This window comes from Myiozetetes cayanensis, unplaced genomic scaffold (genome assembly GCF_022539395.1).
Source record: "Myiozetetes cayanensis isolate MyiCay16 unplaced genomic scaffold, myiCay2020 scf7, whole genome shotgun sequence".
NCBI classification, from domain to species: domain Eukaryota; kingdom Metazoa; phylum Chordata; class Aves; order Passeriformes; family Tyrannidae; genus Myiozetetes; species Myiozetetes cayanensis.
The window spans coordinates 47,760,962-47,778,247 of record NW_026087964.1 but is presented as its reverse complement, the minus strand read 5'-3'; the positions used below and the strand labels follow the sequence as shown (position 1 = coordinate 47,778,247).

The window sequence follows — 17,286 nt, the reverse complement described above, 5'->3', positions numbered from 1 at the left end:
GACTGAGCTATTCATGCTGTGTCACGTGTGTTTCAGGTTTATGTACAGAAGTTCTGTAGGCGAGGGCTCCCAGTGCTGCTCTGGATTTTGCATTGTGTTGGTTTTGATGTTGTTTTAGCAGATGCTAGGTGCTAACTGGGAACACCAATTTGGACTGAGAAAAAAGGAGGGCTTGGAAGCACTGTGAGAGCACATGTAGGAGAGAGCCCTGGCAATCATGTTCTTGCTTGGAGGATGTCGTCTGTTTCTCCAAACCAGTCTTTTGAATTCTGATTTAATTTCCTAGATTTTTCTGTGAAGTACCAGAGGATCATACTTGCGTAGCATAAAAAAAAAAAAAAGGTAGAAATTCTTTTCATTCTTCAAGTCAGCATAAACTTATTTTTTTTGAAGTATAAATATAGCTGGTTGAAAAATGGAAACATTTAAAAATCAAAATTGTTTTAATTTAGAATTACAGAATCAATTAGGTTGGAAAAGACCTCTGAGATCATTGAGACCAACCTATGACTAAAACACCACCCTGTCAATTAGACTATGGCACTACATGCCACTCCAGTCTTTTCTTAAACACCTCCAGAGCTGGTGACTCCCCCACCTCCCTGGGCAGCCGTTTCAATGTTTAATCACCATTTCTGTAAAGAAATTAATCCTAAAGTCCAACCTAAACCTCCCTTGATGCAGTGTGAGACTAAGTCCAAAAATGCTCAAAACTGGCTGATATTTTCTTGGATATTTTAATTAATTAAATTAATTAAATTAGTTAAATTAATTTACCCTGGTTTTGTAAACACAAATATACATTTAAAATATTATCTGATAATTCAAGAAATGGTTGGTTCCAAGGGAAAAATTTTAGGAATAATGTCACTAATTAACCCCACTATCATTCTGTATAGTAGAGTAAAATAACATTTCAAAACAAAGGCCTATATTAATTAGATGAATTCAAAATAAGTGTGATAGTGACCATGAAAGTTTAGCAGTAAACACATGAAGCTGGGATACTGCAAGATTTTTAATATTTTAGATATAGAAATAAGTAATTTGGGGAGTTTTGTGATTAAATATTCTCAGGTATCTGCTTTCATTGAAAATCAAATAAAACACAAAAAAGCTGATCTAATATATGCTGATTCTAATATGCTAGTATTAAAATAATGCAAGGAAAATTTGAAAGGTAAAAATGGGGAAAGGGTTATGCTGTCACCTCTTTGCACTTGACAGGATTTTCTTTTGGTGTGCATACATGCCTTTGCTTTCAAACATAATTTGGGACAGTGCCCAGAGAGCGGGGACAGGCGGCCACCAGGTGGCCCTGCTATAGCGACAGAGCTCGTGTAGCAACAGGGCGAAATAATTGATAAAGTGCAAGTTACAATTGACTTAAGGCAGAGTTATTTTATAGCGATCGAATTTTGTATCGTCTAAGTTTGGAAGTTTTTTCAAAAAACGGATTTTTTTTTTTTTTGGGTGCCGATCCTGCACAGATCTATTTATATGTGTTTATATTTATTACACAAATACTAGGCTAATTGATTACTTTTTTCAAGACTTGTCACTCACATAAAATTAAGACTCTGCAGATGCACGTGCAGTGTTAGGGAAACATTGTTTATTGGAAGAAACTTCTTGCGGTGTTTTCTCAGTAGGTAAGTGCTAGAGCTTAATTAATTAACATCTATTGATTTATTTTGGTGTTATCTCCTTACCTGCAGTTATAGTTTTATGTTTAAAAAGTAGTTAAGAGAATTATAGGTAACTTTTATATCATGGCAAAGCGATATGTGCAGTTACTATAATTTGGCAGGATGGGATTTGTTAACCTTTGAAAATTCGTTTGTGCATTTATGATATGCCGAGCAACTGCTGATTGTGCTAAGAGGTTTCCAAAAGCTCAAAGGGCTATGGGCTGGGATAAGAGTTGCCTAAAAGAGGTCAAAAGGCATTGTAGTGTTATGGGTCCAATGTTCAGCACCGAAAGAAGGGTCCATTTGGCAGAATGACTGGCTTGGAGTGACAGTCTTGTTCTCTGGGGAAGATTTTGCATAGTTGTACTGTAATATTCTATGGAAGTGGGTCCTGGAAATATATTAAAAAGTACAACAGCATTTTCCAAAATGAAACCACATCTGTGTATGCGTGTATAAGAGTTACACAATAATAAGAAAGTTATCTCCTGCTTTATATAATATGCTTCAAATAGTATAGTTCTAATTACTGTCCCTTCTTTCTTTTCAATGCTAACCATTCCATATTTGTGTGAGCTGCACTTTATTAAATATACATTCATTTTTAATACATATTTATGAAATATTAAATAATTTTGTTAAATAGTAAGACCAGCCAAAAATAAGATTTAACTTCAAGTGATAATCTTCAAAAATTTGAGATCAGTCCTTAAAAAAAACAAGGACAGTTTGATTGCTGCAACAAAGAATATCAATCGTGAAAATTTGATTTAAAGGAAAGAAAAAAGCCCAACCCACAAACACAAACCAATGGTGATAAGGAACCTGGATATGTGTATTATTCACTTACAGTCTTCAGATGTTCCTGTTCCATTAGGGTTTTGGGCAATCCTATCACTGTGGGCTGTTTATCAGCTTAGTGGCACTGCTCTTCTTTGGCAGGCCTTGAAGACGTTCATTAAATTGCTTGGCTCAGGAGCTTTTTTGAATCCCCATAGAAACTACCCTAATGCAGAAGAGAAATTTGGGAAAGTTTTCTTCCCTTGCTTTTTCCTAAATTGCTCTTGACACAGAAAAAGTCATATTAAGGAAGAGTATGACAAGAACAAGTCCAGCAAAGGGCCATGATTAGCAGCCTGGAGTATCTCTCCTATTAGGAAAGGCTGAAATGTGCTGGAGTGACAGGTTTTGTGTGGGGATAACTTCAAGTAGCAGAACACACTGTGGTCCTGCAAGTGAGACCAGAGAGTGGCCACAGCAGGAATAGCAGCAGGAGTGGTGGTTTCTCTGCTGGACTTTGGTTGAAGCTGCAGCATTCACCCAGCTGAGATGGGGACAGAGAGGCGTGACAGAGATGGGGACAGAGCTGTCTGAGGTGGGTGAAGGTGGGAGGCCGTGGCAGTGGAGGGGCAAAGGCACTTGCTCACTGCTGAGACCAGGGCTGAGGTGGAAGAGCCTGTGGGATGAGGAGGAGCTCCTCCTGCCCCGTGGGACCTCTGTTGATTGAGTGCACTGCATGAGATGAGTTTGACTGAAACCCTTTATTGGTAAAAGCGTTTTCTCAGAAGAGGGATCCTTCTGGGTCTTGTCTGGGCACAGGAAGAGCAGCAGCAAGACCAGCGTAGGCGACTTCCTTCTTCTCGTCTCCTTGTGCCCCACAAGGTGAGGTTGATTTAGAAGGGCGTGGGCCAGGAGAGCATCTGCTGGGCTGGTCCCTCCTCTCAGCTTTCCATGGCTGTGTCCCTCAGAAGAGCAGGACGCTGCGAATACTGGAAAGTGGAAGGGAAGGGAGGGTTTAGAGGTTGCTGTGGTTCAGGAGCAGGCAGAGGGATCGGCAGGTCTGCCTGGGGACCGGCTGCCTTCTGTCCCTCCAGCCTCTTCCTCACTCAGCTGCATGAGACATGCTGCAGTAGGGCAAGTGTGCTGCGGCCCTTTTTCCCTCCCCAAATCTCTGGTGTTGCTGCTGTAAGATACATTCTTTCCTCTTCTGGCTTTTTGCTGTTGTTTCTAAGGATTGCCCTTCCTTCTGACTGTCTGTTGTCAGTCCTGTTCTTTCCAACAGTCCCTGACATAATGGAGTTATGTCTGGGGGTCTATGCTGGCCTCAGTGCTGGGCTTGCAGGATCTCTGTTGAGCTGAACCACGAGCAGGATTGTCCCCACACTTTGCTCCAGGCCCTGCTTCCTCAAAAGGCTCAGGTGATTTTTGAGAAGAACAGTGTTGCATGTTCTGCCTGCCAGAGCACCTGGGCTGTTTGACTTTTAGGAGGAGGTGGTGTTTGCTGTGCCTCGCTCCTCCTAGTGAGGGTCTCACCTCTTTCCTGCACGTAACAACTCAAATCCCTCGTTCACTTTAGCGAAGGGCAGCGTGTGTGTGATCAGCAAGTCTGAATTGAATTTCTTCTCCAAATAGCTGGAAACTAATTTGGGGATAGAATCTCTTATCTTCCAGCCTAGAAACAAGAGAAAAGATGCTTCAGTGACTAATGGGAGAAATGCTGTTTTGGGAATGGAGTGTTACTGTGAGGGTCAGCACTGAGGGACCAGTACCAGTTCTGCTCTCTTGTGAGATATTCTCTTCTCTGTGGGAGAAGTTGGATAGTGGAGACAGTTCTGTGTGTTGTACTTGATGAATCAGTTATAGGTTTATTAGCATATTTAATGCTAATGTTTAATGCAGTGGAAATGCAGTGCTTCTCTTTAGTTCACTTTTTCTTGAAAACCCCCTTTTAGTATGCCTCGTAAGCTGCCATGACAGGAAAAGCTGAAATTTCTAAAATGTTTTCTTAAGTTTCATACCTCCAAGCACTGACCCCTTCCATGTACGCCCAGTCAGCAGCAGAGTAGGATCGACGGAAATCTTTGAACCGGAATCCAATTCCCCAACCATCACAAAAACGCCAGTGCTCATATTGCAGGAAGCCAGGGCAGCAATCTGATGGGACGGGGAGGTGAGTTAGAGAAAGCACTGGCGAGTTGGTCAGGAGAGTGTTCTTTCTGAGCTGTCATCTGGCCCTCCCTGGTAATCTGACAACACCTCCTCCCTTGTGCAGGACACATGGAGAGCTCAGGGCCTCTTTCAGGGACCTGTACACTGCTTTCTCTCACAAAGGTGTGCCCAGCAGTGCAGGCAGCAGGCAAGGAACTTCCCACCTGGGTGACTTTTTCCCTGATGGCAGCCTGGGAGGGAAGACACGTGCTGAAAGGCCACCTACCATGGTTTCTGCATAGCCAATGGCCTCAAAGGAGTAGTCCACGCCCTGTCCTGTCATCTCAGTGAGCACCTCCTGGATGGGCTTCTTGTAGTCGTGAGGGCTGATGCAGTCGGTGGCTCCCAGCTCCTTGGCCTTGGCAAACTTGTCCTTGTTGATATCCACAGCAATGATGCGGGAAGCTCCAGCTGCCTTGCAGCCCATGACGACAGAGAGGCCAACTCCTCCGAGGCCGAAGATGGCACAGGTGGAGCCTGGCTTTACCTGCATGGCACGAGGTCCTGTGAGTCTCCAGCGTGAGGGGGAGGAGTAGGAGAGGGGTTGGTGAGGGTGTGAGGGCAGCCTCGGGGTGCTTGACACGCCTGAACACCAACCTTGGCGTTGTTGAGGGCAGCCCCATAGCCTGTGGAAAACCCACAGCCGAGCAAGCAGACTTTGTCCAGAGGTGCTGCAGGATCTATCTTGGCCACAGCGTACTCTGGGACCACGGTGTATTCTGCAAAGGTGCTGACCCACAGGAAGTGGTGGATCTGCTTCCCTTTGCAAGTGAACCGGGTGGTCTTGTCAGGCAGGAGGTTTTGTTGTTCAGAGAAACTGTGGAGAGGTGAAATCATTAGTATTTCATTGACTAAAGCTCTGATGGGGGTGTCAGGCTTGTTGTCAGACAGCCAACCCCATGTAGGTGTAGGGGAAAATGAAGCAAACTCACTGGGACTTCTGGCAGAAATTGGATTCAGGATTCAGACAGAAGCTGCATTCCCCACACTGAGGGTGGCAAAGGGGAATGACTTTATCACCTGGAAGAACATATATCCCTTGCTAGGTGCCCCTCTCTGGGCAGACCCCTGAGGGTGCTGCCTGTAGGAGAGCTGAATCCTGAGCATGTGTCTGTGTGTGTGTCGGTTACCTGGTTTCACAGAGGTCACTCCTTCTCCAATGCTTTCCACAATTCCAGCTCCTTCGTGGCCTGGGATAACTGGGAATTCCGCTTTGGGAAAGCAGCCTTGCAAGAGGTGTTCATCCGTGCGGCAGATGCCTGTGGCCACAAGCTGGTTGGAGAGGAAAGGGTTGGTGACCTCACCTCTGACTTACTCAGTGTGTGGAAGGAATTTTCCCAGGGTGTCATGGTGCCCCCACAATCAGTGCTGCCACTCCATGGCAGCCCACCGTGCCCAGGCTGGGCTTTCCCTTCTCCTCATGCTGAATGCTCCGTGGGGTTTTCCTCTGGACTAAGATGGAGGTGGGACTGGAGAGGAGGCCACACTGTGGATCCCAGGGGTCAGTCCAAGCAGAGCATGGGCTGGAGAAGGAATTTCTATGCAACAGCTTGGGCAAAGACTAGTCTGCAACAGAGGCCCTGTCAGATGGTGCCTTTGAGCTAAGGCAGCTCTGGACAGTTAAAGCCTTCTGGCAGACACAGATCCCTGAGTTATATCCAAGGTTATATCCAAGCCACAAGAAGACCAATATCCACAAGGGAGAAAAAACATAAGAGGAATGAATTTTTACCTTAATCCGGACTTCACCTGCCTTTGGAGGTGCAACCTCCACCTCCTCAATAGAGAGTGGGTGTCCTGCAGCCCAGGCAACAGCAGCTCTGCATCTGATAACCTGGAAGCCACCAAGAGGATTATGCTGCATGGGAACATTTTCCTTTAGCACACGGGGGGGACAGTCACCCTGCAAGCATCTAAACTAGAGGTGGACAAACTGGGTACTGCTCAGCTTCACCTGAAGCCAAGTGATACTCAGTAAACACTGGCCTAGTTTGGGGTCTGAGGGAAAACCATCTGTGCTTTGTCACGCAAAGAGTATCAGGTATAACCTTAGAAAATTATTGGGCTTTAAGGGCTCCAGGGGATTTTTCCTAACATTGTCATATGTTAATGGACAGACTGGGCTCTCATGGTGACTGTGGACCCTACCTAGTGGCAATGCCTACTAAGAGCTTTGATGTCAGCCTTGTAAGACACTGGGCTGAAGGAAAATGAGAGGGGTTATGGAACGGCCCCCATCTGGTTAGCAACTGGATCATTTTTCCCTTGCCAAAATGATGATTTGTGTGTGACATTGCTCAAACCCTGCTCAACCAATCAACCCAAACCTGGTTTGACATCAGCAAAATGGAGCTTGCAGATTCAAAGGGTATTGCCATGGACAAGTTGAATGCAGGAGAGGAGTGGCTGCAAAGCGGCACCACTGAAGAGGTACATTTCTTGCCAAAGCAGGAGTGCAGAGTGGGATTGAGCAGGAGGGTGTTTTCCAGAGCAGTACAAGTCAGGATCTCATTCCTGAGCTGGTGGGCAGGACAGAGGAGAAATGCACTACCTAAGGCACGTACTGACAGGTGCAGTTGTCGGAAAGCAGAAGCTTGTGTAATTCCAAGGGGTTTGGAAGAGCTGGGGGAGGTAGGTGAGAGGAGAGAGGGCATGCAGTAGCAGTGCACAGACTGAGCCATGGCAGAGTATTTCCCCAAGAGCAGGGCAGCAGGGAAAGGAAGATGGGAAAGGCATTGTCCTTACTTTTCCCGACGTGGCCATGTGGTCTTAGCAGAGGTGTTCCCGTTGCTGTATCAGGCTGGAGGGAAGCTGCTGCCTGTCTGGCTGAAGCTCTGTGTTGTGAAGTTCCCCAGCTGTGGAGCTGGAGAACTCTGTGTGTGGCACCGTCACTGGAGAGCAGGGGGCTCTGGTTAATCTGTATCAGCTGCTGAGGAGCACAGGGAGTGCTGAGGGGAGGAGCTGGACAGTGGCTGGGAGATGGATGAGGGCAGAAGTCCTTCAGGGGTGCTTTTATCAGTGACTGCCCTTGGGCCATTCCTTGCTCTCCCTGCCTGAAAGGCACAGAGAGCATAGGAAGGGTTTTTTTTCTCCAGTTGCTTTCTGGCAGGTGTGGAGCGAGGAGATTTGCAACACTGCTGGGGCTTCCTTGGAGTCCCCTTGTTGCCAAGGCAGAGCATTTGACCTGGTGGCCATTCACACCAAGGTATTTGCTAAAGGATTAAAAATTCAAAGGAAAAAAAAAAAAAGAAAAGAAAAACGGTAGTGAAAACACGATGTGACGTACAAACACTCATGTGCTTCTGGAGTGAAGTTCTACTGTGTATGCTGTTGCAGCAGTTTTCACCTGAGTAGTGGGGGACAATGTGTAAGGAAGGGATTGTTTTCCAAGGACACATTTGTTTCACTGAAATGTAACCAGGTCTGTGAGTGGTTCACTCTCCCCAAGCTCTCTGGGTTCCCACAGAGCTGTTTTCTGCTGAGGCACTGGACAAGGGGATTTATAGGGAAGACTGGATGAATAAGAGCATTTGGAGAACCCAGCTAAGATGAACATCCTGAGGGTGATGTAACCTCCATGGTTAGGAAGGAATCCTCCTCTGTGCCTTGAAAGGATGCATTTGTATACCTGGGGAATGGGATAATTTCCAGGAAGACTACCACTAATGAAATAAAAAGCCTTCTTGAATCAGGAGCTTTTTAGAATGCTGTAATGAGTGGAACTTAACTCTCTAGCTGTTGAACAAGATTATACATATATTGATTTTTATATTTTTTTTTTTAAATCAAAAGACACCTCTTGACTTTAGGATGCAAAAACATTAGATGTGATCATAAAAAAATGCAGCATTCATGAATCAGGATGGCATTACTCTACATACTCATGCTTAGGACACCCTGCTCTACAGGTGATTCTGATGTCCTTCATAGAATCAGAGAATCTCAGAATGGTTTGGGTTGGAAGGGACCCTAAAGATCAGCTAGTTTCAACCTCTTTGCTATGGGCAGGAACACCTTTCACTAGGCCAGACTGCTCAGAGCTCCATCCAACTGGCCTCGAATACTTCCAGATATGGGGCATCCACAACTTCTCTGCAACCTGTTCCAGTGCCTGACCACTGGAACAGAGTAAAAGACTGTTTTCCTAAAATCTATTCTAAACGACTCTTTTTCATGCCTGTTTTCTTATCAGTTCAACCAACAGATCTGGTGGAGCAAAGATATGGTTCTTCTCCAGGATTTTCATGTATTTTCATGTGCTTTGCAAGCTTCATTTCACTCTGAAAGTGGAATGATTTAACTGATTAGCCTAAAACAAAAATACTCTTTTGGAGGTTCAGGCAGGCAACCTTTACACAGCTTTTGAACCATAGTTTGGTTGGCTTTGATGACCAATCCATTTTCTACATTGCACAAGAGTTGGAAAGCAATTCCAGACGACAAATGCTCTATGGCTGATCTATCCTGGGTGACTGGAAGGGTTCAAAGATTAAACCAAAAAGTTTTAAAAGAACTGTAACAGATACTGAAATCATTCAACTGCTTCCTAGATAACATTCCCTACATTGGCTTATGTTTTCATCTCCCACATAAGGACGTAAACGGGAACAGTGCTACATGTATTTCACAGCCGTTAAGACATGTCTAGTATCTGCTGTTGAGTTTATAACCTCAAAAAATGGTGTACAAAGGTCTCTCAAAGGTGCAATATTAGCTCTCCTTCAAACATCCGTGTGATGCTCTAGTCCATCAAACTTGCAAAGCCAAGACTGATGTGAAGACAACACAGAGTTGCCGTCTGCCCTGCTTGCAGTTTGAAGAGCCATGGGTCTGGCTCTGCAAAGCATTTGAAATGTGTGTGATTATGGCAGGGACCTGATAGTGAGATCCTGCTGCTGTGCAGCTTTGTGTATACTTAAGACAGGAGAGGTTGTTTTTTTTTTCCTTATCCATTTGATAGAGGGAAAATAAAATCAAACTTGTATGTCAGCAGACATGGATTTAATGATTAACTTTTTAATACTGGATACTGTGTATCTCCATTCAACACTATTAATCTTCCCCTCCCCCCAACCCCGCAGCAGTTTCAAGCCCCCATAACTTTTAATTAAAAGCCAAAGGTAGATATTAATGCCTTTATTAATGACTCAGCATGAAGTTTTTTTCTTCAGTGTACCTGGGCATTGGTTCCAGAGACCATTTTTACATTCTACTGTGAAGGACAAACTAAATCCTATCCTGCATTTGTTAGCAGGATTGATAATTCACTGTTCTCTAAGATGCCCTGTTCCTTTCATCTCCAGTAGGACAAGAAATAGTGTATAGCTGATACAAAATGAAAGGGGCACGAGTCAAATGAGGTAAGGAATGCGAGAGTTGGATCCACCCTGATGTATTTTACATTGAAGAGACATAACAAAAATATTGATAAAGGTCTATTTAAAAAATCAGTTGATTCTGTTCACTCTAGTGAAGGAGAATGGTAGAGGGGGAAACTATGTTTAATAGAGGGCAGGACTCCTACAGCCACTGCTGATTGTGAGTCCATTCTATCCCAGAATGATAGAATCCTAGAATATCTCAAATTGGAAGAGAGCCATAATAATTACCTTTTGTGCACAGAACAAATTTAGTTGCCAAACTGGTTGTGTTTCTGGTAGCTCCCACAGAATTTCATGCTGCCATGTAAGGAGGAATTTTGCTTTATAGTTTCTGAAAGGCTAGGTATAGTACCTCTAGCACCCACATTTACATAAGGTGGGACATAAATGCACATGTAATTTCTCTTCCCGATTCTAGTCTGTAAATTTCTCTGAGGTTGTTATCCAGAACAAAACTAGGTCAGGAGAAAAGCCACCAGACTGAGATCAGGAGGCAAAAGGGTCTAAAGAGGCCAAATATGAATTGAGGAAGGAAACATTAGGAGAGACTAGTACAAGGTGAAGTGATAAGAAAACCTGATGTTTAAATGCAAGGTGCTGGAGTGACAGGTTTTGTGTGGGGATAACTTCAAGTAGCAGAACACACTGTGGTTCTGCAAGTGAGACCAGAGAGCGGCAGCAGCAGGAACAGCAGCAGGAGTGGTGGTTTCTCTGCTGGACTTTGGTTGAAGCTGCAGCATTCACCCAGCTGAGATGGGGACAGAGAGGCGTGACAGAGATGGGGACAGAGCTGTCTGAGGCGGGTGAAGGTGGGCGGCAGTGGCAGTGGAGGGGCAAAGGCAGTTGCTCACTGCTGAGACCAGGGCTGTGGTGGAAGGGCCTGTGGGATGAGGAGGAGCTCCTCCTGCCCCGTGGGACCTCTGTTGATTGAGTGCACTGCATGAGATGAGTTTGACTGAAACCCTTTATTGGTAAAAGCGTTTTCTCAGAAGAGGGATCCTTCTGGGTCTTGTCTGGGCACAGGAAGAGCAGCAGCAAGACCAGCATAGGCAAGTTCCTTCTTCTCATCTTCTTGTGCCCCACAAGGTGAGGCTGATTTAGAAGGGCATGGGCCAGGAGAGCATCTGCTGGGCTGGTCCCTCCTCTCAGCTTTCCATGGCCGTGTCCCTCAGAAGAGCAGGACGCTGCGAATACTGAAAAGTGGAAGGGAAGGGAGGGTTTAGAGGTTGCTGCGGTTCAGGAGAAGGCAGAGGGATCGGCAGGTGTGCCTGGGGACCGGCTGCCTTCTGTCCCTCCAGCCTCTTCCTCACTCAGCTGCATGAGAAGTGCAGCACTGGGGGAACCTTCACAACTCTGCTGAAGGGAACCCCTCAGGTGAAAAGGACACGGGATCTCTGGAGCTGAACTGTGAACTGCAGAGTTCCCTGTGCTGAACGTCAGCTCTTCCCTCTGGGTTATGGCAGATTGTCCCCACACTTGGCTCCAGGCCCTGCTTCCTCAAAAGGCTCAGGTGATTTTTGAGAAGAACAGTGTTGCATGTTCTGCCTGCCAGAGCATCTGGGCTGTTTGACTTTTAGGAGGAGGTGGTGTTTGCTGTGCCTCGCTCCTCCTAGTGAGAGCTCACCTCTTTCCTGCACGTAACAACTCAAATCCCTCGTTCACTTTAGCGAAGGGCAGCGTGTGTGTGATCAGCAAGTCTGAATTGAATTTCTTCTCCAAATAGCTGGAAACTAATTTGGGGATACAATCTCTCGTCTTCCAGCCTAGAAACAAGAGAAAGGAGCTTCAGTGACTAATGGGAGAAATGCTGTTTTGGGAATGGAGTGTTACTGTGAGGGTCAGCACTGAGGGACCAGTACGGGTGCCACTCTCTTCTGTGGTAATTTCCCCTCTTTGGGATGGGTGGGATAGCGTAGACAATTGTACGTGTTATACAGTATGAACCATACAGGTTTATGAGCATTTCTATTAGCATTTTTAATGCTACTGTTTAATGCAGTGCTCCTCTTCAGTTCACTTTTTCTTGAAAACCCCCTTTTAGTATGCCTGTAAGCTGCCATGACAGCAAAAGCTGAAATTTCTAAAATGTTTTCTTAAGTTTCATACCTCCAAGTGCTGACCCCTTCCATGTACGCCCAGTCAGCAGAAGAGTAGGATCGACGGAAATCTCTGAACCGGAATCCAGTACCCCAACCATCACACAAACGCCAGTGCTCATATTGCAGGAAGCCAGGGCAGCAATCTGATGGGACAGGGAGGTGAGTTAGAGAAAGCACTGGCGAGTTGGTCAGGAGAGTGTTCTTTCTGAGCTGTCATCTGGCCCTCCCTGGTAATCTGACAACACCTCCTCCCGTGTGCAGAAGACATGGAGAGCTCAGGGCCTCTTTCAGGGACCTGTACACTGCTTTCTCTCACAAAGGTGTGCCCAGCAGTGCAGGCAGCAGGCAAGGAACTTCCACCTGGGTGACTTTTTCCCTGATGGCAGCCTGGGAGGGAAGACACGTGCTGAAAGGCCACCTACCATGGTTTCTGCATAGCCAATGGCCTCAAAGGAGTAGTCCACACCCTGTCCTGTCATCTCAGTGAGCACCTCCTGGATGGGCTTCTTGTAGTCGCGAGGGTTGATGCAGTCGGTGGCTCCCAGCTCCTTGGCCTTGGCAAACTTGTCCTTGTTGATATCCACGGCAATGATGCGGGAAGCTCCAGCTGCCTTGCAGCCCATGACGACAGAGAGGCCAACTCCTCCGAGGCCGAAGATGGCACAGGTGGAGCCTGGCTTTACCTGCATGGCACGAGGTCCTGTGAGTCTCCAGCGTGAGGGGGAGGAGTAGGAGAGGGGTTGGTGAGGGTGTGAGGGCAGCCTCGGGGTGCTTGACATGCCTGAACACCAACCTTGGCGTTGTTGAGGGCAGCCCCATAGCCTGTGGAAAACCCACAGCCGAGCAAGCAGACTTTGTCCAGAGGTGCTGCAGGATCTATCTTGGCCACAGCGTACTCTGGGACCACGGTGTATTCTGCAAAGGTGCTGACCCACATGAAATGGTGGATCTGCTTCCCTTTGCAAGTGAACCGGGTGGTCTTGTCAGGCAGGAGGTTTTGATGTTCAGAGAAACTGTGGAGAGGTGAAATCATTAGTATTTCATTGACTAAAGCTCTGATGGGGATGTCAGACTTGTTATCAGACAGCTACACCATGTAGGTGTAGGGGCAGGTGAAGCAAACTCACTGGCATTTCAGGCAGTAATTGGATTCAGGATTCAGACAGAAGCTGCATTCCCCACACTGAGGGAGGCAAAGGGGTATCACTTTGTCTCCTGCAAGGAAGTAGATTGCTTTTCAGTACCTCTTGCTAAGCATGCCCTGAGGGTGCTGCCTGTTGGAGCACCTCTGCTGAGCATGCCGATTGCAGTAACCCACCACAAACCCTCCCCTTTCTCTGTCAGGATGAAATGCTCTAAGCTCCACTCGTGTACATGAGGAACGGACCAGGAAAGTGACAGTCCAGTGCAATGAGTCTGCACTCAGATTTCGAGCCACTGACTCAGGAAGAGGGGGAAGTTTCTGAGCTCTTGGCAGCCTCACCCACTTTCGTGGCTGACTCGTGGGCATGTGTCCGTGTGTATGTTGAATACCTGGTTTCATAGAGGTCACTCCTTCTCCAACACTTTCCACAATCCCAGCTCCTTCGTGGCCTGGGATAACTGGGAATTCCACATTAGGAAAGCAACCTTTCAAAACATGTTCATCTGTGTGACAGATGCCAGTGGCCACAATCTGTTTGGAGGGGAAAGAGTAGAAGAAGAACTTCAGAAATAGCCCAGGCCTCAGTTTAACTGAGTTTGTGGAAGGATTTTCCACAGAATTTCTCTGGACAGTTAAGGCCTGTGGGCTGACCCCAGGCCTTATTATATGGGTTCCTGGGTTATATCCAAATTACAGCCACACGACATGCAATTCCCACAAGGGAGAAAAAATTTTTGAAGCGTCTTTTTACCTTGATCCGGACTTCACCTGCCTTTGGAGGTGCAACCTCCACCTCCTCGACAGAGAGTGGTTTGCCCGCGGCCCAGGCAACAGCAGCTCTGCATCTGATAACCTGGAAGAGACCGAGAGGATTACGCTGCATGGGAATGTTCACCTTTGGCAAACGGCCGGGGAAAGCTGTCCTGCAATCACCAAAGCTAGAGCTGCCCAAGACGTGTCTCTGCACACTGCAACATGCTTCTGGAGCTACACAGCTGTTCCGTGCTGTTTCCCGGGGGACTTGCTGAGTGGGTGGGGTGTGGTGGGAGAGTAGAAACATGTGCGTGCTCAGCTGTACGTGAAGCCAAGTGATGTTCAGTAAACACTGGCAATAGTGTCAAGTGTGAAATGCAAAGACGAAGAGACCAGTCCGTAGAGAGTAAGGGTTGTGTTTTCCCTGGAAACTGAAAACAACCCACCTGCCTTGTGTCTGCAGGACAGGGCTCTGCGGGTGACACCAGGGCAGCAGGGCTGAGCTGCTGTGGCACAAGAGAGGCTGCGGGCCCTTCCAACAGCACCGAGTGCTGATACCTGGCCTTGGACTGGTCTGTGCTAAGTAGAAGCTGAGATAGCTCTGGCCCCTCTCATGTTTGCCATGTAAAGCCCAAGTGAGTTCCAAATAGGCTTTTGGTAGGTGATGTGGAGAAGATCCCTGAAGGAAAAAGACATTGGTGTACTGGACAAATGTGAGAGCAACACGAGCGCTTCACTAGCTTCAGGCAAGAAGAACACTACTTTGAGTTTAAGTGGGTTGAAGGTAACTACGAGGGATTATGAAACAGTCCCCATCTGGTTAGCAACTGGATCGTTTTTCCCTTGCCAAAATGATGATTTGTGTGTGACATTGCTCAAACCCTGCTCAACCAATCAACCCAAACCTGGTTTGACGTCAGCAAAATGGAGTTTGCAGATTCAAAGGGTATTGCCATGGACAAGTTGAATGCAGGAGAGGAGTGGCTGCAAGGTGGCACCACTGAAGAGGTACGTTTCTTGCCAAAGCAGGAGCACAGAGTGGGATTGAGCAGGAGGGTGTTTTCCAGAGCAGTACAAGTCAGGATCTCATTCCTGAGCTGGTGGGCAGGACAGAGGAGAAATGCACTACCTAAGGCACGTACTGACAGGTGCAGTTGTCGGAAAGCAGAAGCTCGTGTAATTCCAAGGGGTTTGGAAGAGCTGGGAGAGGCAGGTGAGAGGAGAGAGGGCATGCAGTAGCAGTGCACAGACTGAGCCATGGCAGAGTATTTCCCCAAGAGCAGGGCAGCAGGGAAAGGAAGATGGGAAAGGCATTGTCCTTACTTTTCCCGACGTGGCCATGTGGTCTTAGCAGAGGTGTTCCCGTTGCTGTATCAGGCTGGAGGGAAGCTGCTGCCTGTCTGGCTGAAGCTCTGTGTTGTGAAGTCCCCCAGCTGTGGAGCTGGAGAACTCTGTGTGTGGCACCGTCACTGGAGAGCTCTGGTTAATCTGTGTCAGATATTGGAAGCTGAGGAGCACAGGGAGTGCTGAGGGGAGGAGTTGGACAGTGGCTGGGAGATGGATGAGGGCAGAAGTCCTTCAGGGGTACTTTTATCAGTGACTGCCCTTGGGCCATTCTCTGGTCTCCCTGCCTGAAAGGCACAGAGACCATAGGAAGGTTTTTTTCTCTCCAGTTGCTTTCTGGCAGGTGTGGAGCGAGGAGATTGGCAGCACTGCTGGGGCTTCCTTGGAGTCCCCTTGTTGCCAAGGCAGAGCATTTGACCTGGTGGCCATTCACACCAAGGTATTTGCTAAAGGATTAAAAATTCAAAGGAAAAAAAAAAAAAGAAAAGAAAAACGGTAGTGAAAACACGATGTGATGTACAAACACTCATGTGCTTCTGGAGTGAAGTTCTACTGTCTGTGCTGTTGCAGCACTTTTCACCTGAGTAGTAAGGGACAGTATCTTAGAAAGTGATTTTTTCCAAGGACACATTTGTTTCACTGATATGTAACATGGTCCATGAGTGGTTCACTCTCCCCAGGCTCTCCTGGTTCCCACAGAGCTGTTTTCTGCTGAGGCATTGGACAACATGATTTACAGGAGAATGGATGAGTAAGAATAAGTCTTCTTGTTGGAGAGCCACGCTGAGAGGAGCAGCATTTGTGTTTGGGAACTGCTTCTGCATTTGGGAAGACGTCAGCCCCACATTTCTGTGTTCAGGGTACTGCACACAGAGGTTTGTGTTGGCGCTTGCCACCTTGTGTCCCAATCCCGCTTCATGGGCCGAGGGGGAAGGTCAGCAGCAGCTGTTGGCAAGTCGAGCCCCCAAATCTCAAGTTCCCTAACCCATCTCCAGCTTCACCAATGCAGCCCAGCTGCACTACTGTGCCCCAGCAGCTGGATGAGCTCTTGCACAGAGCATGGTGGCCCTGTGGTGTGACAGCAGTTCCAGCCACATGGAATTGCCTCTTGGCACAGCTGGTCAAGCCCAACCTCTAGGGGTGATGGCCAGGTGCTGCCATGCTCCTGTCTTGGAGATGAGCAGTTGGCACTGGAGCCGACATGCACTTGTGGATCATTTTGATCTGTATTTCAGGTGAACAGGGACATCTACCATTTTTTTCCATGAAATTTCTACTTTTTCATACATTGTTTGCACACTTTTTGTAGCCTCAATCAGACCATGAATGCTGGTGATGTATAATTTCCCAGGAATAAAGAGTTTTAGAATGAAGTTTTTAAGGTGGTCAATATTCAGCCTGGCCTGCCTGCTGCATTAATAAATAAATAAATCTGTCATGACTTATGATTTATGTATCTGTAAGAGAAAAAATTTTTTCACTTCTCCAAAGATGTGATAACCCTTGAACAAAAACACAGGCTTGTTGTCTCCCAGGTATCTGTGTAGCACAGTTGCTGTATGTTGCCCTGAACCCACCTGGAGTACCTCAGAGCCAGAGAGCCATTAGGAAACATGGACAGAAACCTTCTGTCCATGCTGTACAATCACACAAACAAACTGATCTTCAGCTGAGTGTTGATGAGGATCTGCAGGGCAAAATACTCTAGGGGAAGTAAGTATGAACTTTTTGTTGTTCTCTAGTCAGAAAACATTTCATTCCTCCATGTGAAGACAGAACTAGACGGCTGCCTTATAGAATGTCCCTAAGGAGAATGATTTAATGTTTATTGTTTTGGACACTAGCAACTATCCTAGTAAAGATACTAACAGTCGGTGTTTACTATG

At 46.8% G+C, this 17,286-nt stretch overlaps 2 protein-coding genes across 3 annotated transcripts; both read right to left on the bottom strand.

The window, feature by feature from the left end:
* Window positions 1–3,217: 3,217 nt before the first annotated feature.
* Window positions 3,218–7,918, bottom strand: LOC126651817 (alcohol dehydrogenase 1-like). Its single transcript, XM_050338149.1, has 9 exons — window positions 7,425–7,918; window positions 6,412–6,513; window positions 5,810–5,951; window positions 5,612–5,699; window positions 5,277–5,496; window positions 4,906–5,166; window positions 4,490–4,625; window positions 4,005–4,143; window positions 3,218–3,460 (listed from the first exon to the last, which is right to left on the bottom strand). The coding sequence occupies exons 1-9, from the start codon at window positions 7,440–7,442 to the stop codon at window positions 3,436–3,438; spliced, it is 1,131 nt and encodes a 376-aa protein (XP_050194106.1). The 5' UTR covers window positions 7,443–7,918; the 3' UTR covers window positions 3,218–3,435.
* On the bottom strand, window positions 3,218–16,333 carry LOC126651816 (alcohol dehydrogenase 1). 2 transcript variants are annotated; one of them, XR_007631787.1, is made up of 10 exons: window positions 15,380–16,333; window positions 14,055–14,156; window positions 13,693–13,834; window positions 13,287–13,374; window positions 12,953–13,172; window positions 12,582–12,842; window positions 12,167–12,302; window positions 11,685–11,823; window positions 11,152–11,253; window positions 3,218–3,358 (listed from the first exon to the last, which is right to left on the bottom strand). XR_007631787.1 is itself a non-coding variant. In XM_050338148.1 (9 exons), exons 1-9 carry the CDS (start codon window positions 15,395–15,397, stop codon window positions 11,229–11,231), a joined length of 1,131 nt encoding a protein of 376 aa, XP_050194105.1. In that variant the 5' UTR covers window positions 15,398–16,332; the 3' UTR covers window positions 11,011–11,228. The 2 variants fall into 2 exon arrangements, 1 of the variants encoding a protein (XP_050194105.1); XM_050338148.1 differs by lacking the exon at window positions 3,218–3,358 and having other exon boundaries at window positions 11,011–11,253; window positions 15,380–16,332.
* Between the last annotated feature and the right edge of the window lie 953 nt (window positions 16,334–17,286).

What these genes read in the sequence shown, in the direction of transcription:
- LOC126651817 (XM_050338149.1), bottom strand. An exon ending in CTGCCCTCAACAACGCCAAG is followed by an intron (nt 5,167 to 5,276) that starts GTTGGTGTTCAG and finishes CGTGCCATGCAG; the next exon opens with GTAAAGCCAGGCTCCACCTG. An exon ending in GAAGGGGTCAGTGCTTGGAG is followed by an intron (nt 4,144 to 4,489) that starts GTATGAAACTTA and finishes TCTTGTTTCTAG; the next exon opens with GCTGGAAGATAAGAGATTCT.
- LOC126651816 (XM_050338148.1), bottom strand. An exon ending in AATTACTGCCTGAAATGCCA is followed by an intron (nt 13,173 to 13,286) that starts GTGAGTTTGCTT and finishes ACCTCTCCACAG; the next exon opens with TTTCTCTGAACATCAAAACC. An exon ending in TTGGCTATGCAGAAACCATG is followed by an intron (nt 12,303 to 12,581) that starts GTAGGTGGCCTT and finishes CTGTCCCATCAG; the next exon opens with ATTGCTGCCCTGGCTTCCTG.